This window comes from Triticum urartu, chromosome 2 (assembly GCF_003073215.2).
Source record: "Triticum urartu cultivar G1812 chromosome 2, Tu2.1, whole genome shotgun sequence".
Classification (NCBI taxonomy): Eukaryota; Viridiplantae; Streptophyta; class Magnoliopsida; order Poales; family Poaceae; genus Triticum; species Triticum urartu.
Window position 1 is genome coordinate 556,583,049 of NC_053023.1, and position 23,081 is coordinate 556,606,129.

A 23,081-nucleotide genomic window follows, 5' to 3' on the forward strand; every position below is an offset into this window, starting at 1 on the left:
CTTGACCTTATGACAACTAGAACCGGATACTTAATAAAACACACCCTTCCAAGTGCCAGATACAACCGGTGATCGCTCTCTCACAGGGCGACGAGGGGAGGATCATCGGTTAGGATTATGCTATACGATGCTACCTGATACTACTTGGTGAACTTGCCATCTACTCTCTCCTACATGCTGCAAGATGGAGGTGGCCAGAAGCATAGTCTTCGACAGGATTAGTTATCCCCCTCTTATTCTGGCATTCTGCAGTTCAGTCCACATATGATACCCTTATTCCATTTGATACCCATGCATATGTAGTGTATCTCCTTGCTTGCGAGTACTTTGGATGAGTACTCACGGTTGCTTTCTCCCCCATTTTCCCCCTTTCCTTTCTTTCTGGTTGTCGCAACCAGATGCTGGAGTCCAGGAGCCAGACGCCACCGTTGATGACGACTACTACTACTCGGGAGGTGCCTACTACTACGTGCAGCCCACTGACGGCGACCAGGAGTAGTTTAGGAGGATTCCAGGCAGGAGGCATGCGCCTCTTTCGATCTGTATCCCAGTTTGTGCTAGCCTTCTTAAGGCAAACTTGTTTAACTTATGTCTGTACTCAGATATTGTCGCTTTTGCTGACTCGTCTATGATCGAGCTCTTGTATTCGAGCCTTCGAGGCCCCTGGCTTGTAATATGATGCTTGTATGACTTATTTTTTTATTTCTAGAGTTGTGTTGTGATATCTTCCCGTGAGTCCCTGATCTTGATCGTACACGTTTGCGTGTATGATTAGTGTACGGTCAAATCGGGGGCGTCACAAGTTGGTATCAGAGCCGACTGCCTGTAGGAATTCCCCTTCCACACTCCTTGGCCGAAGTCGAGTCTAGACATTACAAAAACTTTTACTAACATGGATGTGTGCCTTACGGGCCCACGTCGCCATCTGGGTGGTATTAGAATCTTTTACTCCTCGATCCTTACTCTGGGATTCTGACTCTCTCCTACTCGGGTTAAATGATTTTACTAAACCTGACTCTAGGTTCTCGTAACTACTTTCTCCCGGAGAGCCCCTTATCACAGATGATCGCATGCTGCACCAGAAGATTCCGAAGATACTCTCCAATGTTCTCTTCAGACTTTGTGCCCGCCGCCTTTGCAATTCCCTACCACCGAATTATCCCTATGGATAAATAGATACACCAGTCGTCCTTACTTTTATTCCTAGCTGATCTTGTTATTGCAAGATACCCCGAAATTCTCTCTATTGTCCCGAGAATACTTTGTGCCTACCGCCTTGCAGTTCTTTGCCGCCTGAATGTCCCTATGGATAAATTCTCGCACCTACCGAGTATCCGCTCATCCCTAGTTGTTTATGTGTTTCACTAAGGTCTTCGAAATAATATTTGATCTTTCGAAAATCCTTAGCAGCTTATTGCCCTTGAAATTCTTGGTTGCTTGCATTATGGTTAATCCCATAAGTCTCTAATCATTATTGGCATCCCTTGTCATTGTCATTTTGGGTCTTTGATCCAATATGGTTGTGAATGCTTGCAATCCTCAGGATTTATCCTTCCGGCTCAGACATCATTTTAAACATGAGCTAGTTCTCGACCAATCGGATTGCCATCGATTGTACCCTAAGCATACGTAACTTATCCATCCTTAATCAAAGTGTTTGCTTCTGATCCCTTGGTCTGAAATCATTATTCTTTTGCATTTGAGCTTTGAATAGTCAGTTGTTTCTATAGTCTATTCTCCTTGCATTGTTTCTTCCTCTGGTTGAGTACCAATGCTCACATCAGATCCTTTGAGGACCACCAGATCCTTTGTTGGATTTTATCCGATAGCGTCCTTCATATTCAATCCCTTTGGAAGTTCTTTCTCCATTGGTAAATCCTATCCTCTAATTGACCAACCATGCTCTGCTTTCGAGCTTGTGGTATTTACTATTGAAGCTTGTGGTATATGTTTCCACGATACCCTAACGGGTTGAACCTATGCCTTCCTTAATATGTGTGAACTCGAAAGTTTTCACGAGTCATACTCATCTGGTATTTTACCAGATAAAACTTTCAACACTAATGCCTTTATCAAAGAGAAAAGTGAATGGAAGGTTATACATTGAACAAGTGGGAGTCGACCTTGAACCTTGCGTTCATGCCCAGGGACACGATGTATAACTTATCATGGAAGCTGCTCGTAAAAATAATTACCCCCTTGTTATAAGTTCATCTTGTAACCGTGGTTCGATCCTTTATGATCGTGGATTCCGACCATGTTCTCATTTAAATACCATTTCTCATGCAAGTTTAAGTACTTGTCTTCTGCAGAGCATTACCCTAGTCCAACCTCTACTTTGATCTGTCATCAAGTATTACCCCCTGGTATCTCGAGTTATCATGGAACTGCATAACTTCTTATGAGTTCTCCATCAAGTGCTACATTCTCACTGGTTCCAATTTTTCACAGGCCCTGAGTTATTAGACACTCGAGGACACCGTTAAGTGAATCGATTCCGCACTACGATTCAATAACTCTAAGTAATTTTTGTTGCTTATGATTTAATAGCCCTTCAAGTTATTCCTAGCCTGATCGGCTATACCATTATCGTGCAACTTTTTAATTGTGCTATCTGGTCCTTCTTTCCGAAGCACAATTTTCAATGATGAGTTAAGCTTACATTGACTTTCCTCGTCATATCATTTCGCCTTGGACAACAAACTTGATTTCGAGTTTGTGGCATACCCTTGGTTCCCATAACCTTTCGCTGCATCATCATTTGACTTGATGTCCTCACCGACTGATTACATCTTCATGAAACCTCTCGACAAATGTGTCGTGGTCATCATCAACATCCTGAGCTCTTCCAAGATATATATCGAATTCTTGATGAGAAATACCATCCTCGCCCCTCAATGGTTTGTGATATCACCGACCACTTTATTGCCTTCCGTTCAACACAAACTTGTCCATGATTTATGTTACACCTTGAGCTCCTCGCTATCTAGCTCAGGTTCTGTTTTACCTTGGAGTTTTACCATCTCTTTTTATCAAGAATATGGTGAGAATTTTACCACCTCTTAAGGGTTCTTGATATAATAATACTTCTCGCCATCTCCGTTCATTCCTTGGTCCCCGTGTTGTTCTTAACCAGAATACTGACAGTTGAGCTATGGCATGTGAATTCAAAACTTCTACGCAACCCTATTGCTTTGAAGTGAATGGGCGATGGTATCATTCTAAGACTTTCGATAATTGAATCACCATTCTAACTTTGGTCGTGCAACCCAACCCATATTTTGAGTGCACCTTTCAACCAATGTTTAATTGTGTATGTTTTCCTAGAGCATACAACATTATATCATTTGAGTTGACAAATGTTATCCCCTTGTTCACATAATTGTGGAAATCCATCCTTTTGGAAATCTTGAGGAATTGTCGCTGAGTCCATCAGCCACCTCCTCATCCTCTCCTTGGTTTAGTGATGAACTCTTGTTTTGGAACTCCTTCTTTTCCCGATAAACTTACTATGTCATCTCGTCAAATTGTGTTGCACCTTTTCTTCTCAGGCATCCTGAGTCTGAGGTATCCTAACACCGATCAGATCTGAATCTCGATCAGATATGATGGTTGGAACATTTTTCCAAGAGTTATAACACTGGTCTTTTATGACCCGGTAAGGTGATGTCATGCCCAACGCACCTGGCCGAAGGACCTACTGTTATAGCTTCCTTATTAGCAAGGTTATCCATTCTTCCATGAGGAAATTGTAAGACTTATTCTACAAGTTGTTCCTAATGGATCCTTCCTGTATCCAAAGTCTGACCTTTGCTTGAAGACCTTGTCAACGCTATCTCGAAGCATGTCTGTGGTACTTTAATTTTCAATAAAAACATTTAAAGCACAATGCTAAATTTTTCCTTATCAATTATCCAAACACCGTTGTATGGGTAATATCATGAGATTCCTCCCCACTTACCTAAATGGTTTCCTACTTTCTATCCTGTCATGGATATCATGCTCTACTTGTCCTTGGGAAGGATATACCCCTGGTATATGTGTCAAACACATTATCCTTTCCATTGTTTTGTTTGATCTGATGATCACATTTTCCTTCCATTGATTTGTTTAACCTTCCTTGTGATCTATATGATCTAAGCAGTAATATTCTCTGCTTATGTAAACACCTTGGTGTACAACTGTGTCAGTAAGACTGTGTTACTATTGTTGATGACATTTCGGTAACCACCGAAGGACGAGAACTTTGCCTATTGGTCCGCCTCGTTTCAACGAGCAGGAAAATGGTTCTCTTCGTCCCTCGCCCTTGGTACCAACGTTGTTGCCGACATAGCTAACATGGTACTCCCTGACATGCCTTGCTATCATGACCGTGCAAGATGTCACTGCTCCTATTAAAAAAAGAACCACATGGTGGGCCCATAACCCACAGTTTCACAGGATCGAAACCTGACACTCCTGTACACCACCTGTTCCCAAGGTTGTTCCTCGCGCTTGACTTCGTATGTAATTCACGGACCACCTGTCTAGTGATCTATTCTGGTATGTGGCGCAATACCTATTCTCGTTGCCCTGAAACCCTTTCAGCTTCTGATTAGGCATCGAATGATTGCCTATCCGCTTGAAACTTCTCATGGTACCTTCTTACTTTGCTCTCGATATCTTCTTAAGTTTCAATTCGAGAGATACTTATGCTTCTTCCCTGAGTTAACCGTCTGTTGCTCGATCTTGTTAGAATCCATCCATATAGAGTTTTCCCTTCTTACCATTTTGTAAGTACGATGGAGATCCCGAAGAAAGGACGACAACTTCATCATGATGCATTGATGCATAGGAATGAAGACATCGACGCTATGGATCGACCTGTTCGAGAAGAGCAACCAAGACCGAGAAGATCCGTTAGGTTTTTCGTAACCCAATCCCTCCCCCTTACTCCCTCCAAAATCTCGAGACGAGATTTCTTGTAGTGGAGGAGAATTGTGACGCCCGGGTAACCAAGCTACAGTAACCCTCTGGTAATGGTGCCACGTCACCTCGATTATTGTTGATAATCTCGTGTTAGCTCGGAACCAAACCAAATTCAAATTTGAATTAAAGTCAAAACAATTAAAGTTTTCAAAAGTCAAAACTAAATTGTTCCTAATGTGTCAAATAATCCATAATAAATGTTGGTAAAGAAATCATCATTTACTAAAATAATTAAATGCACTAAATAAACTAAAATGATTTAAAACAGAAAAGTAAATAAATAAACAGAAAAAGAAAATAATCAAAAGATAATAGGAAAGCGAAAAAAAAGAGAACCCCCCACCCCCGCTGGGCCCCGGCCCAGCTGGCCTCAGGCCCAACAAGGCCGGCCCACCCCGCACCTCCCTGGCCTATATGGCCCCTATCCCCCGAAACCCTAACCTACCCCCACCCCCACTCTCCCCACGACGCCCCCCCTCCTCTCTCCCGATCTGGATCGGGATCCAGAGGAGGCCGACGCCGCTCGACGCCGCCCTGCGCCCGGAGCTCCCCCGCCCCCCACGCCAGGACGCCGCCACCTCGCCGTCCTCCTCCACTCCATCGCTCGTCCCCGTCCCCCTCCACAACTGCCCTCCCCGACCTCCACCGAGCCCGCTGCCCGTGCCTTACGACCCGCTATGAGCCTCGCTCCCTCCCCTCTCCCTCGCGCGGCACCGACTGCCAGCGCTGCGCGCGCGCCCCGCTCGTTGCTCGTCGTTGCCGCTCCGCCTAGCCCCGTGTCGGCCCGCCTCACGGCCTCACCGTGCTTGCACGCACGCATCGACCGCGCCCTGCTCCTCGAGCTGCTGCTCCGCCGCGCCCCACCTTGCAAGCCCGCGTTCCGTGACCGCAGCCCCCCTGACCCCGCGCCTCCCGCAGTCCTCCCCGCTCCGGCCGTCCTCGCCGCCCGCGCCCTGTGCGTGCACCCGCGGCCCTCCTCGCCTCGCTCCCGCGCTGTGGCCACCCCCTTGCTGCTGCTCTGCTCCTGGCCGTCGCACCGCGCCGCCCCCTGTGTCCGCCTTCGCCTGCCGTGGCCGGCCGGCGAGCCCCGCCGTGGCCACGGCCTCATCCTGCGTCCTGGCAGGCAGCGCCCCGCCCACGCCCGTCGGGTTCGTCCGGCCGCCCCTGGGCGTGTGCCCATTCGGGCCGCGCCCTTCGCCTGCTAGCGTCCGGCGCCCACTAAGGCCCCTGGGCCTATGACGTTGGGGCCCCACCCCCCTGAACGAAAATGATATATATATAAAAATAATAATAATAATTAAAATTAATTAAAAATGAATTAATAATTAATATTAATTAAAATAATAATTAATTAGTTAATTAAAGAATTAATTAAACTAATTAAACCTGATTAGATTAACATAACCAATAATTAAACTAATTGGCATTGTTTAATTAACCTACTAATTAAACAGCCAATGACATGTGGGCCCAACACGTAGTTGACCCAGTCAATTGCATAGTTGACTGCTGACGTCAGCATGATGTCATGCTGACGTCATCCTTTACTGTTCTGGATAATGTTGAATTAAATCATTAATTCCAAAAATTAATAAAACCTTAGAAAATCATATAAAATAATCCGTAACTCGGATGAAAATGATTTCTACATGAAAGTTGCTCAGAACGACGAGACGAATCCGGATACGCAGCCCGTTCGTCCGCCACGCATCCCTAGCATAGCAAACACACAACTTTCCCCCTCCGGTTCACCGGTCCGAAAACGCGAAACTTCGGGAATACTTTCCCGGATGTTTCCCCCCCTTCACCGGTATCACCTCATACCGCGTTAGGGCACGCCTAGCATCACACATTGCCTTTTCATGCATCGTTACGCATCTGTTTGCATTGTATTCATTGTTTCTTCCCCCTCTTCTCTCGCTAGACATCGATACCGACGCCGCTGCTACCCAGTACGACTACGGTGTTGACGACCCCTCCTTGTCTGAGCAACTAGGCAAGCCCCCCTTTGATCACCAGATATCGCCTACTCTTCTCTATACTGCTTGCATTAGAGTAGTGTAGCATGTTACTGCTTTCCGTTATTCCTATCCTGATGCATAGCCTGTCCTTGCTACTACCGTTGTTACCATTACCTGCTATCCTACTGTTTAGTATAGGATGCTAGTGTTCCATCAGTGGCCCTACACTCTTGTCCGTCTGCCATGCTATACTACTGGGCCGTGATCACTTCGGGAGGTGATCACGGGCAAATACTATATACTTTACACAGTTACATTACCTGTGGTACTGTTCGGAGTTGGGGGCTGAAGGGGCAGGTGGCTCCATCCCGGTAGAGGTGGGCCTGGGTTCCCGACGGCCCCCGACTATTACTTTGTGGCGGAGCGACAGGGCAGGTTGAGACCACCTAGGAGAGAGGTGGGCCTGGCCCTGGTCGGTGTTCGCGGATACTTGACACGTTTAACGAGATCTTGGTATTTGATCTGAGTCTGGCTATTGGCCTATACGCACTAACCATCTACGCGGGGACAGTTATGGGCACTCGACGTCGTGGTATCAGCCGAAGCCTTGGTGACGTCAGCGACTGAGTGGCGCGCGCCGGATTGGACCGTAAGCCTGCTCTTGTATTAAGGGGGCTAGTTCTGCTTCCGGCCGCGTACGCAACGTGCAGGTGTGCAATGGGCGATGGGCCCAGACCCCTGCGCCATAGGATTTAGACCGGCGTGCTGACCTCTCTATTGTGCCTAGGTAGGGTTGCGACGTGTTGATCTTCCGAGGCCGGGCATGACCCAGGAAAGTGGGTCCGGCCAAATGGGATTGAGCGTGTTGGGTTATGTGGTGCACCCCTGCAGGGAAGTTAATCTATTCGAATAGCCGTGATCTTCGGTAACAGGACGACTTGGAGTTGTACCTTGACCTTATGAAAACTAGAACCGGATACTTAATAAAACACACCCTTGCAAGTGCCAGATACAACCGGTGATCGCTCTCTCACAGGGTGACGAGGGGAGGATCATCGGTTAGGATTATGCTATACGATGCTACTTGACGCTACTTGGTGAACTTGCCATCTACTCTCTCCTACCTGCTGCAAGATGGAGGTGGCCAGAAGCGTAGTCTTCGACAGGATTAGTTATCCCCCTCTTATTCTGGCATTCTGCAGTTCAGTCCACATATGATACCCTTATTCCATTTGATACCCATGCATATGTAGTGTAGCTCCTTGCTTGCGAGTACTTTGGATGAGTACTCACGGTTGCTTTCTCCCCCTTTTTCCCCCTTTCCTTTCTTTCTGGTTGTCGCAACCAGATGCTGGAGTCCAGGAGCCAGACACCACCGTTGATGACGACTACTACTACTCGGGAGGTGCCTACTACTACGTGCAGCCCGCTGACGGCGACTAGGAGTAGTTTAGGAGGATCCCAGGCAGGAGGCCTGCGCCTCTTTCGATCTGTATCCCAGTTTGTGCTAGCCTTCTTAAGGCAAACTTGTTTAACTTATGTCTGTACTCAGATATTGTCGCTTCTGCTGACTCATCTATGATCGAGCTCTTGTATTCGAGCCTTTGAGGCCCCTGGCTTGTAATATGATGCTTGTATGACTTATTTTTTTATTTGTAGAGTTGTGTTGTGATATCTTCCTGTGAGTCCCTGATCTTGATCGTACACGTTTGCGTGTATGATTAGTGTACGGTCAAATCGGGGGCATCACAGGGGTGCTTGGAACCCCTTCCGGTGACCCGATAAGTACCCGGTACCCCCCTAAACACTTCCGGTGTCCGAATACTATCGTCCTATATATCAATCTTTACCTCTCGACCATTTTGAGACTCCTCGTCATGTCTGTGATCTCATCTGGGACTCCGAACAACATTCGGTCCCCAAATCACATAACTCATATAATACTATATCGTCATCGAACGTTAAGCGTGCGGACCCTACAGGTTCGAGAACTATGTACACATGACTGAGACACCTCTCCGGTCAATAAAAAATATTGGCTCCTACATATTCTACGAAGATCTTTATCGGTCGAACAGTTATGACAACACACGTAATTCCATTTGTCCATCGGTATGTTACTTGCCCAAGATTCGATCGTCATTATCTTCATACCTAGTTCAATCTCATTAACGGCAAGTCTCTTTAATCTCTTTGTAATACATCACCTCGTGGCTAACTCCTTAGTCGTTTTCTTGCAAGCTTATGATGTGTATTACCGAGAGGGCCCAGAGATACTTCTTCGGTACTCGGAGTGACAAATCCTAATCTCGATCTATGCCAACTCAACAAACACCTTCAGAGATACCTATAAAGCATCTTTATAATCACCCTATTACATTGTGACGCTTGATAGCACACAAGGCATTCCTCCGATATCCGGGAGTTGCATAATCTCATGGTCGAAGGAATATGTATTTGACATGAAGAAAGCAATAACAATAAAACTGAACGATCATTATGCTAAGCTAACGGATGGGTCTTGTCCATCACATCATTCTCCTAGTGATGTGATCCCGTTATCAAATGACAACTCATGTCCATGGTTAGGAAACTTTATCCATCTTTGATCAACGAGCTAGTCTAGTAGAGGCTCACTAGGGACACGGTGTTTGTTTATGTATTCACACATGTATTAAGGTTTCCGATCAATACAATTCTAGCATGAATAATAAACCTTTATCATGAATAAGGAAATATAAAATAACAACTTTATTATTGCCTCTAGGGCATATTTCCTTCACTAGATGCATGCTGGATAGCGGTCGATGAGTGGATTAATAGTAGTAGATGTAGGTAGGAGTCGATCTACTTGTCTCGGACATAATGCCTATATACATTATCATTGCCTTCAATATCGTCATAACTATGCGTTTTTCTATCAATTGCCCAACGGTAATTTGTTTACCCACGGTATGCTTTTTGTTCGAGAAATAAGCCTCTAGTGAAAACTATGACCCCCGGGTCTACTTTTATCATATATAAAATCCAAAAATACCTTACTGCAATTTATTTACCGTGTTTTATTTTATGTTCTATTTATCTATCTATCACCAACATATTCGATCCTTACAAATAATCGCGAAGGGGATTGACAACTATCTAAACGTGTTGGGTGCAAATATTTGCTATTTTATGTGTAGGTGCTGTTAATGAGGTTTCACGTCGTTCTTCTATCGAATTGACAAGCTTGGTTCTTAACTGAGGGAAATACTTATCTCTACTATATTGCATCATTCTCTCCACTTCGAGAAAATCCCAACGCAGCTTACAAATAGCAATGACGTACAGTCGGAGAAAAAAGAAGACTAGTATGCTTTTTATATATTTTTTGTATCGGTCATTCTATGTCCAGTTGTCTATCCATTATACTAGCATTTTTTTCCTCGATATTAATCAGATTTAAGATGCATTTTGAGTGTCTTTATTAAAGAAAAAAAATCATGTTATGTGAGGCCATTTAGAATGCCGACGCTTACACCGGAGAAGAAAGAAAACCGAGAATGATGAGCTTGAAGCTCCATTAGAATCTTCATGAGAATCGCCGGATAAGAACATTGACGGAAAAGGAGTAGAGAGGCTTCACACGAATAAGATGGATACTTGATGAAGAAATATGAATCCTTGAAGAAAAAGGGTGGGTGGGCGGGAAAACAAAAGCAACTTAGAGACGGATGAAAACAAACATCGTTGAGCAAAAACTGATAATTGATCTTGCGGATGTCGAAATGATCGGATCCACTTGAAGAGAAACACGCCGACTGAAAAGGATTGACATGACAGTCTCGATGATCAAAAAGGATTAGTATTCACATCGGAGTATGAGAACACCGTTTAGGAAAGGTATGGAATCAACACTTGACTTCGAAGCAACTCGAATGCCACAACTCAAAACAAAAACAAAACAAGGATTGGCTTGCAGAATAAGCCAGAACAAACATATGATAGAGATTTCGTCCGAAGTTTTCGTGGTGGGGCCTACACGGGCTCGATCGTACAGCACCATCATGTACAAGGCAGTGCACATCACATATGAAGCGTCCCCGAGTCGGCATAGCCAAGGACTCTTTAAGACACAACGAGACCACTGTAAAACCAACCGTGGATAGGTGGACCACTAGACGTCGAACCCCAATTTCATATCATACATCTGACGGAAAGATATCCTAAGAGCTACTTGAATTCCCACTTATAAACTCCCGAATTTTTCTGGTTATGCAATCAGGTGTTGGGGATACAGGGGAAGCATAATATCTCACCCAAAGCTAGAAATACTACATCCAGCTGTATCCATCCTTGAACACATAACCAAGAAACCTTCGGAAATCGTTTACCTCAACCTTCGAAAAGCATCTGTTATACGAGTTATGGCAATACTCCCGAACTCCCGCCCCAGTACTGGGTGGCGTCGAGGTTATCTCACCAACAACTTCATAAAAGAGATCTTCGATGTTGGCGAAACTAATCAGGTATTCCAGAACTGCAACGATAAAATTGTGACGACAACACCTCGGAGCTCAACTCCCTGGGACACTGCCACAACCCCTAAATGTCAGGAGGCGCCAAGAACAATGTTCTCGTCACAAAACCATCGGAACGATTCCAAGATACCCGCGTGATCCTAAAAAAAAAATTTAGTGAAATTTGAGAAGATAAGAGTCAAAACTCTACGTCAGGATGCCTCACTAGAGCGACGAAGGGACTGAGGAGTAAAAAGAAGTCCTAACTCTCCGATATATATAATTCCTAAATGACTCAAAACATTTCTAGACTCAATAACGCCAGCGATTCGATCAAGCAGGGGGCTCCTAAGGTCGGGGAAGGCTCTGATACCAACTTGTAACGCCCTCGATGCGGCTATATCTCCCACGTGTCGAAGCACGACTTAGAGGCATAACCGCATTGAAAGCGATCTCGCAAGTGAGGTAATCTTCACACAACCGATGTAATACATAAGGGGAAGAGATACATAGTTGGCTTACAATTGCCACTTCACCCAATTACATGAATAAAGCATTACATCAAATAGATACAATCAAGGTCCGACTACGGAACCAAAATAAAAGAAGAACACCCCAAATGCTACACAGATCCCCGATTGTCCCAACTGGGCTCCACTACTGATCGACTAGAACGGAACAACACAAAGGACAAGATCTTCATAGAGCTCCTCCTTGAGCTTGGTTGAGTCACCTGCACGATATCATCGGCACCTGCAAGCTGGTTTTGGAAGTATCTGTGAGTCACGGGGACTCAGCAATCTCACACCCTCGCGATCAAGACTATTTAAGCTTATAGGTAGGGTAAAAGGTATGAGGTGGAGCTGCAGCAAGCGACTAGCATATATGGTGGCTAAACATACGCAAATGAGAGCGAGAAGAGAAGGCAAAGCACGATCGTGAAACTATGATCAAGAAGTGATCCTAGAACAACCTACGTCAAGCATAACTCCAACACTGTGTTCACTTCCCGGACTCCACCGGAAAGATACAATCACGGTTACACACGTGGTTGATGTATTTTAATTAAGGTCAACTTCGGGTTTTCTACAACCGGACATTAACAAATTCCCATCTGCCCATAACCGCGGGCACGGCTTTCGAAAGATCAAAACCCTGCAGGGGTGTCCCAACTTAGCCCATCACAAGCTCTCACGGTCAACGAAGGATATTCCTTCTCCCAAGACAATCCGATCAGGCTCGGCATCCAGGTTACAAGACATCCTCGACAATGGTAAAACAAGTCCAGCAACACCGCCCGAATGTGCCGAAAAATCCCGATAGGAGCTGCGCATATCTTGTTCTCAGGGCACACTCAGATTGTCCAAACTTCCGGTAGGCCAGCCCAGAGTTGCCTCTGGTGGCCACCGGCGGCTGATAGGTTGGACCAACACTCAGAGGAGCACTGGCCCGGGGGGGTTAAAATAATGATGACCCTTGAGTCTGCAGAACCCAAGGGAAAGAAAAGGCTAGGTGGCAAATGGTAAAACCAAGGTTGGGCATTGCTGGAGGAGTTTTATTCAAGGCGAACTGTCAAGGGGTTCCCATTATAACCCAACCGCGTAAGGAACGCAAAACCCGGGAACATAACACCGATATGATGGAAACTAGGGTGGCAACAGTGGAACAAAACACTAGGCATAAGGCCGAGCCTTCCACCCTTTACCAAGTATATAGATGCATTAATTAAATAAGAGATATTGTGATATCCCAACAATTAAACATGTTCCAACAAGGAACAACATCTCCATGTTCCAAGAAGGAACAAACTTCATCTTCACCTGCAACTAATAACGCTATAAGAGGGGCTGAGCAAAGAGGTAACATAGCCAAACAACGGTTTGCTAGGACAAGGTGGGTTAGAGGCTTGGTTCAACAATATGGGAGGCATGATAAGCAAGTGGTAGGTATCGCAACATAGGCATAGCAAAAGAGCGAGCAACTAGCAAGCAAAGATAGAAGTGATTTCGAGGGTATGGTCATCTTGCCTGAGATCCCGCAAGGAAGAAGAACGAATCCATGAGGAAGACAAAGCGGACGTAGTCGAACGGATCCTCACAACTCCGGAACGAAACCGAAGCTAACGCGGGAAGCAACCCGGAAAGAAGCAAACAACATAGTAAACAACCATCACATAATCATGGCATGATGCACAACAAGTATGATGCATGTCCGGTTTATTGAGGCATGGCATGGCAAAGTGCACAAGCAATTCTACAAATTAAGTGGAGATCAATATGCAACAAGTTGCATATTGACGAAACACCACAACAAGTTATTTAGTTCGATCTCGTTTAAGTACCCAACAAAATTAAATGTTGGTTAACATGGCAAGAGGTGTAGCATAACAAACTAAACATTTAGGCAAGCTTAAATGAGGCCGGAACAACAAGCAACAATTCCGGTAAATCCCCATATGCATTTAGTAATTAATGCAAACAACAATTTTAAATGTTTAAAAGTTGTTAACATGATGCGGTTGACATGTGCAAGTTTATGCAATTATTTATTAAAAGTTGACAAGAGCATTATGAAACATTTGTCACCGTGGCGGAAAGAAAGGGGTGCCACGGCGACGAAACAGAAATGATGCCGCGACAACATTCCGGTGATCCGGTAGCTCACGGGGATACCAGTGCAAAAGGAAATGGGTGCGTGTGTGTCAAGCAAGAAGATGGGGTGCTCCCGAATACCGGGTTCCCACATGTCGATGGCATGGCAACGAGGAGGAACAACTAAGGTTCACGGGAGGATTACAACAACTAACATGCATCTCAAACAACGCGTCACATGCATACGGTCCACGGCATCGTTCCGGCGGATATACCTTCGAAGCGTGCCTTTTTAGAACGGATCAAGTTCGTAGCGGAAGTAGGCGTTCTCGCCACGTTCGTAAAGGTAGTAGTTGTACTCATGCCGTAGTGGAAGTAGTGGTTCAAGAGTCGAAGAGGAAGTAGTCGTTCATGTGCATAGATGTTTGGGGTCACGATACGGAACTTGGTGTCCACGGGGTCTTCAGCGACGGTCGTGGTACACGTTTTGAAGGGGAAGTCGAGGTTCTCGCGAACACGACGATGGTAGTCAAACTTGACGCTCCGAAGGGGTACTTGGCGGACAACGGTCATCGTGTGACTTGTCGGTCCATGAAGTTGTTCTCCCGCGTCTTGTCGTACACGTATCGGAGAAGAACTTGGTGTATCCATGTACTTGGCGTTCCGGTGTAGTAGTCGTTCTCGGGATCGGGGTCCTCATGCACTTGACGACTCCGGAAGGGGAACTTGGCACCCACAGTTGTTGTGTCCACGGCGATGAAACGACGCTAGGCAGATGCGGCATGCGGGCTGTGAAGAGGTTAGGAAGCCATGGTGGCGACAACGGTCGGAGGCAAACAAGAGGTTGACGCAGCCATCTCCTCGGGCTAAAACACAATTGGACAGGGGCACGACGACGTGACTTGGTGATACAGTGAGGCGCCACGGCCACCGGATGCAGAGGCAGAGGCGATGCGCGATGGCTGGAGGCAGGGGTCGGCGGACGAAGCAGCAACGGGCAACGACGGCGGCTAGACGGGGAAGCAGCACGGCGGCAACTCACGGCACGCCTCTACAGCCATGGCAGAGGACGAGGCAAGGGGCGGCCTCCATGGGGGACCTCCTGTCCCAGGCGCAGCAGCGGGGGCTTCGGCCTAGGTGGTCGGGGACGCGCTGTAGGATAGGAAGGAGGGAGGCGACGACGTGCTTGAGGGAGGAGACGAGGCCGGCGCTGGATTCCGGCGGGATCGAGGGAGGAGCGGGCGGCGGCCTCTTGACACGCGGCTGCGCAGGCACCAGGCGGAGGAGACGGACGGAGCTTGGCGACGGCGAACTTGGAGATGGGGCGGCGTCGGGCGCGCAAGGCTCCTGGCATGGCGACAGCGAGGTGGGTCGAGGGCGGCGGGCGTGCGGCTCCCGGTGGAGCTCGGGCTCCCGGCGTACGGCTGGCGGTGGAGGAGAAGGACGGCATCGCTGGTGGGAGAAGAAGGTGGGGGCGCGGGCTCGCGCATGCTGGGGAGCGCCTCTCCCTAGCGATGTGTGTGGGAGCGAGAGGGAGAGGGGGTCGAGCGGTTCCTGGGACGTGCGTGGGGGTGTTGGTGGCGGTGGATGAGGACGAGAGGGAGAGGTGAGTGGGATCGGGCAGGGAGAGGGAGGTTGGTTCGCTGGGCCTAGGGTTAGAGGGGTGCGGGCCAAGGAGGGGCAAAAGAGGCCGGCTGGCCTAGGTGGGCCGGAGAGGAGGCCCAGCTGGTCTGGACTGGGGCCTCAACTCTCTCTCTCTCAAACTTATTTCTAAAACAGAAAAAAAACAAAGAAGAGAAGAGAAGAAAAAGAAAGGAGGTGTTTGGGGAAGAAGTTGGACATGCGGATAAATTTTCTGGACTCACAAAAATGTGAGGAACTTAAATAAAATGGCAAGAGGGTTTTTGGAGAACAATAGATTTGCACATGTTGAATTTAATTCAACATGTTTGAATTTTGAAACCCATTCCAAAGGACTCTAAATGGGCTGAGATTTTTTAGAGGAGTCTCGATAAAAGAGATGACATATATTGGCAGGGTTTGAAGGTCAAACTCGAAGAGGAATAGACATGAAAAATATTTTGCACGTGTGTTATGGGTGATTCCGAAAATGAAATATTTAATATAGCTCCCTAATATCGGGAGGATATGTTATAAAGAGAACTCACTATGTGAATTCCCTCGGTTTAAATGGACCAAAGATCCATACGGTTTATTTATTTGAGTTGCAAAAATTAATGATATGATGGCATGATGATATGATGCAATGCAAAAATAAAAGGAGCAAGCAAAAATGAAACACACGGAGAAACCCGGAAACCCTGGAAGGCAACTGAAGCTCCGGTCTTGGGGCGTCACACATTTTGAGTGTCTTTATTAAAGAAAAAATCATGTTATGTGAGGCCATTTAGAATACCGACGCTTACACCGGACGCTAGCATTAATTCGTAGACCCCCTAAAAAAGGATTAATTCCTAGGCCGTTAGTTATGGTTCGAGTTTGAATCGAGTAAATTGGCTAGCATCGATTCTAAAACGAGAAGGTAAGGGGCCCGCTTTCCCCTGACTATTTGTTATCTGCGTGTAAGGGTTCTCGACGTTGATCCACAACATGGAAAGGAGTGGGAACTTGAGTGGAGTACGTGTGTTCCCTGGTGCATTGCTAATGTTCCATTTGTTTTTATGATGTTGAAGAGTAAGCGTTCAAGGATATTTTTGTGCTATATGAAAAATGCTCTGGCTAAAGTAATTATAACCACAAGTGGCAAACCGAGGGCTCTAAACGCCCATGGACGCGTCCAGACACATCCATGAACAGTGACCGGACAATACATAAAATTTGTCCTTCACAATTGGATCATCAAACCGAAACCTCAAATCCATATTATTCTCATGCAACGTACCTATGTAACTAAACACATGTCATCGGACTACCAAAAATACGCAGCCTACCCTGTCAGGCTGCCCAAATTTCTTTTTTGGGAAAATATGCTACAAGGGCAGCCGTTGGTGGGTGTTTTTTTGGTTCAAAACCGTATAAAACGGCTAGGCCCTAAAATAGGGCTGCCATTGAAGATACTCTAACAAGACGTCATCTGTAAGAGTTGTACATTAGATGTAAGTTTATTTTGTACTGATAAGTTTCAAACACTTTTGAGGAACAAACTGTTGTTTATCAGTTTCATGGCTATGCAATTGGGAGCGATGCTCCTACATTTGAAGAAAAAAATTGTCTGGTACTACCGCAAACAGTAAACATAGCCAAGCTACACTCATCGGCAAGCTCCAGGATTATAAGAAAAAATTTCTCGGACATGCATCGCTCATGCACAGATATACAGTACAAAACATGCTACATCACGAGAAAAACCAGCCTCTTCTCGTTGCGCCGCTGCATCAAAACCCCTCCCCCCAGAAGATGTCCTGTGACCCGAACTGCAAGTCTTGCTGTAAACACACACGAGACAAGGAGATGAGTCATGAGAATTGAGAAATATGCACCAGAAAATGCGGTGGTACTCGGTGCACTTACAGGGAAGATATTCGGAGGCATTCCGAGGTCGGGGAACCCCTGAAGTGCCTCCGCGTCAAGAGGCAGGGCCTGCCCCTCAGGGTCAGGGTAGGCGGCGTCCAGGGTTCCGCCGTGTGGCAAGCGTTGATCCAGGCCAGACAGTGGCGCATTCTCCAGGGCATTCGAATGCGATGAGGTTCCAGCAAACCAAGAGGCCATATGGGAGAAACCCGGAGGCATTCTGGGGTCGGGCAACCCCTGAAGAGCGTCCAGGCCAAGAGGAAAAGGTTGCATCTCAGGGTACACGGAGTCCGGGGTTGCACCGCGTGACAGGCGTTCATCCGGGCCAGATAGCGCTGCGTGCTCTTCCTGCCACAATCGCAGCGGTAACATGAATGACAGTGAAATGAAGGAGTTATAAGTTGTAACAGTTTACAAGGTCACCCGCAAAAAAACATTTTACAAGGTGACAGCACAATACTTGAGGGGGTTATCTTAGTAGCAGAAAAAGTAAAATGCATGTCCTATTTAAGACATGATTTGGGTTCATGGAAAGACTGGCACACAAGCTCAAAGGTTTATTGTAGTAATCAGGTAATGAAGGAGTTTGAAGGCTTGATAATATGCGGTACTACTCTAAGTTGTTAAGCATTGATCTTTGTATGGAACTAAAAGCTTCTGATATTTTTGTGAGACTGTTGGATGCACTCTTAACATGCAGAGAAATTTTTCATGTATAGTAGGAGTATATTGTTATTTTTGTACAGTATATTTTTTTTCAAAAGGAGGATAACCCCCCGGCCTCTACATCGAGTTTGTACAGTATATAGCATCTGTACTACATGAACCTACGGTTGAGAATAAACTGTTCAAACGGTGGGATCCTAGTATTGCAAGGCATTGTTTCAGGGGCTCCCAATAATTCATCCACAGATCAATATTATTGATCCTTACTCTATAATTCTACAAGCCAAAGTATTTTATAACATGGTCCATAAAGTTAGACAAAAGCTTTCACAAAGTTGATGACAGTTTCATTGGTCAATGAAGATTTACCTGATTCTGCTCGGTTCTGGATGGGCTACTGTTTAGGGGACGAGGAAGCGGAGGGTATGTCATTGGGGTTGTAGTATCGACTTCCCCAGCAAATGGATCAGATTCTTCATTAACAGGGCACATTACAGGCTGCTCAACTTTCTTTGACTGATAAAAGACTTTGGAAACAACAGGCTCCCCGTGCTTTTCATCTTGATCTACCCCAAGGTGATACTGATGCATCGTCCAATTAGTTTTTGTACGCGAGGTGATACCGTCTTTCCTAGAACGCATCATAAGAACCAATATTTTCTTCCACCCTTTTATGACACCGTTTTTATCTGAGATTTCTTTGGATTTTCCAGTTTTCTGCCATCTGAAATGCACATCACGAACAACATGGTCACTGTTGCTAATCTTGCGACGCTTGCGCTGGCCAACATCGTATGCATTTGATATTTTATGGAAGAAATGACTCTTTCTCCCATCCATCTTGGTACCTACAGGGGTATATGAGTTAACTAACCAAGAATTACTCTGAATAGTCTGAGCTAGCTATTTAATTTAGAAGGCCATGATAATAACAAGTCTAAAATAAGAAACATGTACCAGGGAGATTTTCAGGATGTGTATAGCAGATTCCTTCAGCCTCCTCTATGGTTGGAATAAAATCATCTATTAGGTCATGGGACGGTGCCCTGCCAACCTTTCCTTCTAAATGTTCAAGCAGTTCGAGACCGGTTGGATCAAATTTAACACCAGCGGGGAGTCCTGGCCACTGTGATAAGAGCTGCAATACAAAGCATGAAGTGCGACCACAAGATTCCAAGAAATCATGATATTTTTAATGATTGGAAACTAGAAGAGGACCGAGAATAAAAGTAAATGCAAGAGTCATGTTAAATAGTTAATGGTACTTACATCAATGTGGTATTTGCAGTTTGGGCACTCAATCTGGCTAGGCGGGGGATGAGTTGGGTTTCTTATCACCGCAACAATTGTCGTGACCAATGAACTGATGAATCTGCGAGATAAATCTATTTTAGTAATCATCTTTTGATGCCTAACAGTTAACAAATTTAATCAACAAAACATAATAAATGTAGCAACTAAGCTAAATGGATACATATGAGATAACTTTTACACAAACAGGCATCTATCTCAGTTCTAGGTTCAATCATAGGATATTAACATAGGATATTAACTGACATAAACATATTTAAAGGGAAACGCTAATTCTCTGCCGGCTGATCGCGTGGAGAGTTCCGCCACCCGCGCAACTGTTGGATCGCCTTGATCCATGCGCTGTCACGCACGCTCGCACACAGCCCGTTATTTCCCTTGCCTACCACGTATCACTTTACTTCATCTTACAACAACCGCGGCATTGCAAACCATAGCGGCGAACGACGACTGCAACTTAGACAAGCTTTTGCCACATCAGCTATGTTGCAAAAATACTGCAACAAAACCTCTGTTGTAAAAAAAATCTACGACAAGAACTCTGTTACAAAAAAGTCCCACGACACAACCTATGTTGCAAGAAATATATCTGCAACATAACCTTTGTTGTAAATGTTTCTGCAACAAGACCTTTGTTGCGAAGTAGGGGGAGACTTTGAGCCACTGGATTGTGCCACATCCAACGACTCGTGAGGCGGCAGATCCTTTTAAAAGATCCGCGGGCCAACGCGTAGCTGCCCCCATCTTTAAAGCCAACGAATCAAGGATATTCATGTTCACTAACTCGAAGAAAAATCATAGGAATGAAGATATAATTAATTATGTACAAATTATGATAAATTTGATAGATTAACACTTGTTTGCAAATCTTTTTCCTTGCATTGCTATTTTCAACGTATTTAGCCAGAGACAAAAATATAAATTCAATTGCATTGTTATGTTTCAGAAGAAACAGGAGAGTACGTAACGCAGAGCAAGCCCATTGATCTGCACAGCCAATGATTTAAACAACAAGCAACATATCGAATGATGATCAGGTTGGCAGAGTGTCACCGACAGTTTGCAGCGAGCAGCAGTGGAATCTATGGCGCTCCCATTAAACCTGCAGCAAACAGAAACCTGAATAAGTTAAATCCTGAATCAGCAAACATTAAACAGCGAGGCTAAGCAGAAGAGTTGTGAATAAGTTTTCGCTGGCAGATAGAGATGGAGGGCCCAACAGCGAACATGTTCGAGATGGCAAGTCAATGATCCAACAGCACAAATCTGCAATTTCTCTACCCCCGTCATCTTACTCCTTGGCCGCTACCACTACCAGGGCCGAGAGCTTGTAACAACAGAAGCATCTTCGCTGTGACCAGAGCAGTCTCCACTAAACAGAACAGAGCAAAACGGAACAGAACCCTTGTCTGCTTCCTCCTCCACCACCACCTCAAGCAGATCGTGAAACCCCTGCACCGCCGCTGCGACGACGAGTAAAACCGGGCCGGATTCACGACGGCGGCGCGGAGGCGCTCACGACATCTCGGCTTTCGTCTTCTTTTTCCCGAGAACTTCACTGCTTCCTTCGAGATGAAGACCCCTCCGCCGCCATCGTAGTCCCAAAAAGGAAAAACCGCACCGCCACTGCAACTACGAGGGAAACCTGGCCGGAATCACGTCGGCGGCGTCACACTGGGCTGCTCTGCTCTCCGACGATCTCACTCATCGCTCCCTCAAACTGACATCTCCTCTGCCACGCGCTCAAGCTAAGGTTATCAGCATCCGGCCTCCTCCAAAACCACGCACCCGAATCCACCACTCGCCGAACAATCGCGACGCCCCTCCGGATGAAGCCGAAACCCAGCCCCCTCAAGACACAGATAATACCCCCAGACCGCGTGCGTGAGAAGATAAAACAAACAAGATCCAGAGCAGCAGCAAAAAGAAAAAAAAGGACAGAGAGGACGAGCGGAGAGTTGGAGACCAGAAACAGAGGCCGACGCGGCGTACTTACGCTGCCGATGCCATGGCGGGCGCACGGCTGCGCCGCGACGGCAGGATTGGGGATGGCGGTGAGAAACTTGAGAGCGGAACGGGGAGCGAGAACCGAGAAGAGAGGAGTGTGCGAGGAGGAGCAGGCAGGGGGGAAGTGTCCGAGCCTGCGGTGTGCGCGGCACTAAATAGGCGACGGCTGAGAAGACGCGGACCGGGACCACCGGCGCCTGTGGGAAATGTTTTGTCCACTGCAGCAAGTAAATCTTTAGGCTCGGGAGGGCTGGGAGCTCTGGGTTCGGTCGCTCCGCGGGAAACTGGGCTTGGACGTCGACTTGGTTTGCCATGGGTGTCTTTGCTTGTTATTCTTTTCAACGAGAGGGAAACTCTGTGAGAAGCCTTTTGCGATCAGTACTTTTTTGCCTAATACTCTAAGAAATAGCAGTATGCTTTTTTTGACAGGCTAAAAAAGAGTAGTACTTTTTGCACTACAAGGGAGTGTTTTCATGACAAGAGAGGATTATCTATCTCTTGGTAAGCAAGGGAAGTGAGTTATACCATGGAATGAAAACAAGACTTTGTCCAATTCCCTCAAAAGTGGTCCATCCATACTACTTCATTCCAAAAAGAAGTTGCGAAAACTGTGTGCACCGCGCCCGATCGCTACACGTGGAGGACCGAATGGGCGGGGCGAGGTTCGGGAGTAACGTGCGCGTCTTTAGGATCGGGGAGCGGGAAGACCGAAGCGGGTGCTATTTTTAGCAGTATATAAATGCATCCTGAAACGGACGCATGAGTGTCTTCTTTTGCGTAATTCACGTGGAACGTTTCATGCTTCTTTAGGGATAAGTATTCAGTAAAAACCTGAGTTTCCGTCCTCTTAGTGACAGTGATTTGTGCGGAGAGGCTCTGTAACGCTTAATGCGACTTTGCCGATAACCCCCTCAAGTGGTCGAGGCAGTGTGCTTGCAAAGTCTGATCTCACTTCGCCGCGACAAAAATCCAAATTCCGTTGTTGTTGTCTCCATGTGCCACTACTACTCATAAGAAGCATGTTGGTGTTGTGAGACCGGCAGTACTGTCGAGAGATGACAGATTTCTTCGAAGGGGATGCAAGTGACAAATCAAGATGTTAGCACATAAGACAGTCCGTTTACCCAGGTTCGGGCTCTCCCTAGGGAGGTAACACCCTTCTCCTGCCTCTGGTGATTGTATTGCATGATTGCTCACGACGGTCGATGTTTCTTGTGTTACAAGCTCAGACATGGCAGCGGACAAGGAGGAAGATGAGGGGTAGGTGAAAAATCCTAGGCAGATGGCTCTCGAATGCCATGTCCCTCTCCTGGTTCCTATCCTAGCTCACATTATATACTGGGTCGAGCTAGGCTTACATGAGTCGGTCCAGTCCAAGATGGGCTTACACCACTAGAACGGCCTGGACCAACCCTGTCGGTGCTCTCGGACTGGCAGTACCCAGGCCAGTCTGCCTGCGGCCCATCGTGTGGCATCGTCAAAGGCCCGGTATGGCCCAACGTCAAGACTTTGCGAGGGCCCCCGCCTTACGACGCGAACTACATGAG

The 23,081-nt window shown here is 46.4% G+C and overlaps 1 protein-coding gene across 1 annotated transcript; it reads right to left on the reverse strand.

Annotated features, from left to right (window-relative positions):
- Nucleotides 1-17,142: 17,142 nt before the first annotated feature.
- On the reverse strand, nucleotides 17,143-21,647 carry LOC125533639 (SUPPRESSOR OF GAMMA RESPONSE 1-like). The gene is made up of 7 exons (XM_048697016.1): nucleotides 21,524-21,647; nucleotides 20,585-20,629; nucleotides 19,486-19,588; nucleotides 19,174-19,354; nucleotides 18,586-19,064; nucleotides 17,551-17,898; nucleotides 17,143-17,465 (listed from the first exon to the last, which is right to left on the reverse strand). Exons 1-7 carry the CDS (start codon nucleotides 21,535-21,537, stop codon nucleotides 17,415-17,417), a joined length of 1,221 nt encoding a protein of 406 aa, XP_048552973.1. The 5' UTR covers nucleotides 21,538-21,647; the 3' UTR covers nucleotides 17,143-17,414.
- Nucleotides 21,648-23,081: the final 1,434 nt, after the last annotated feature.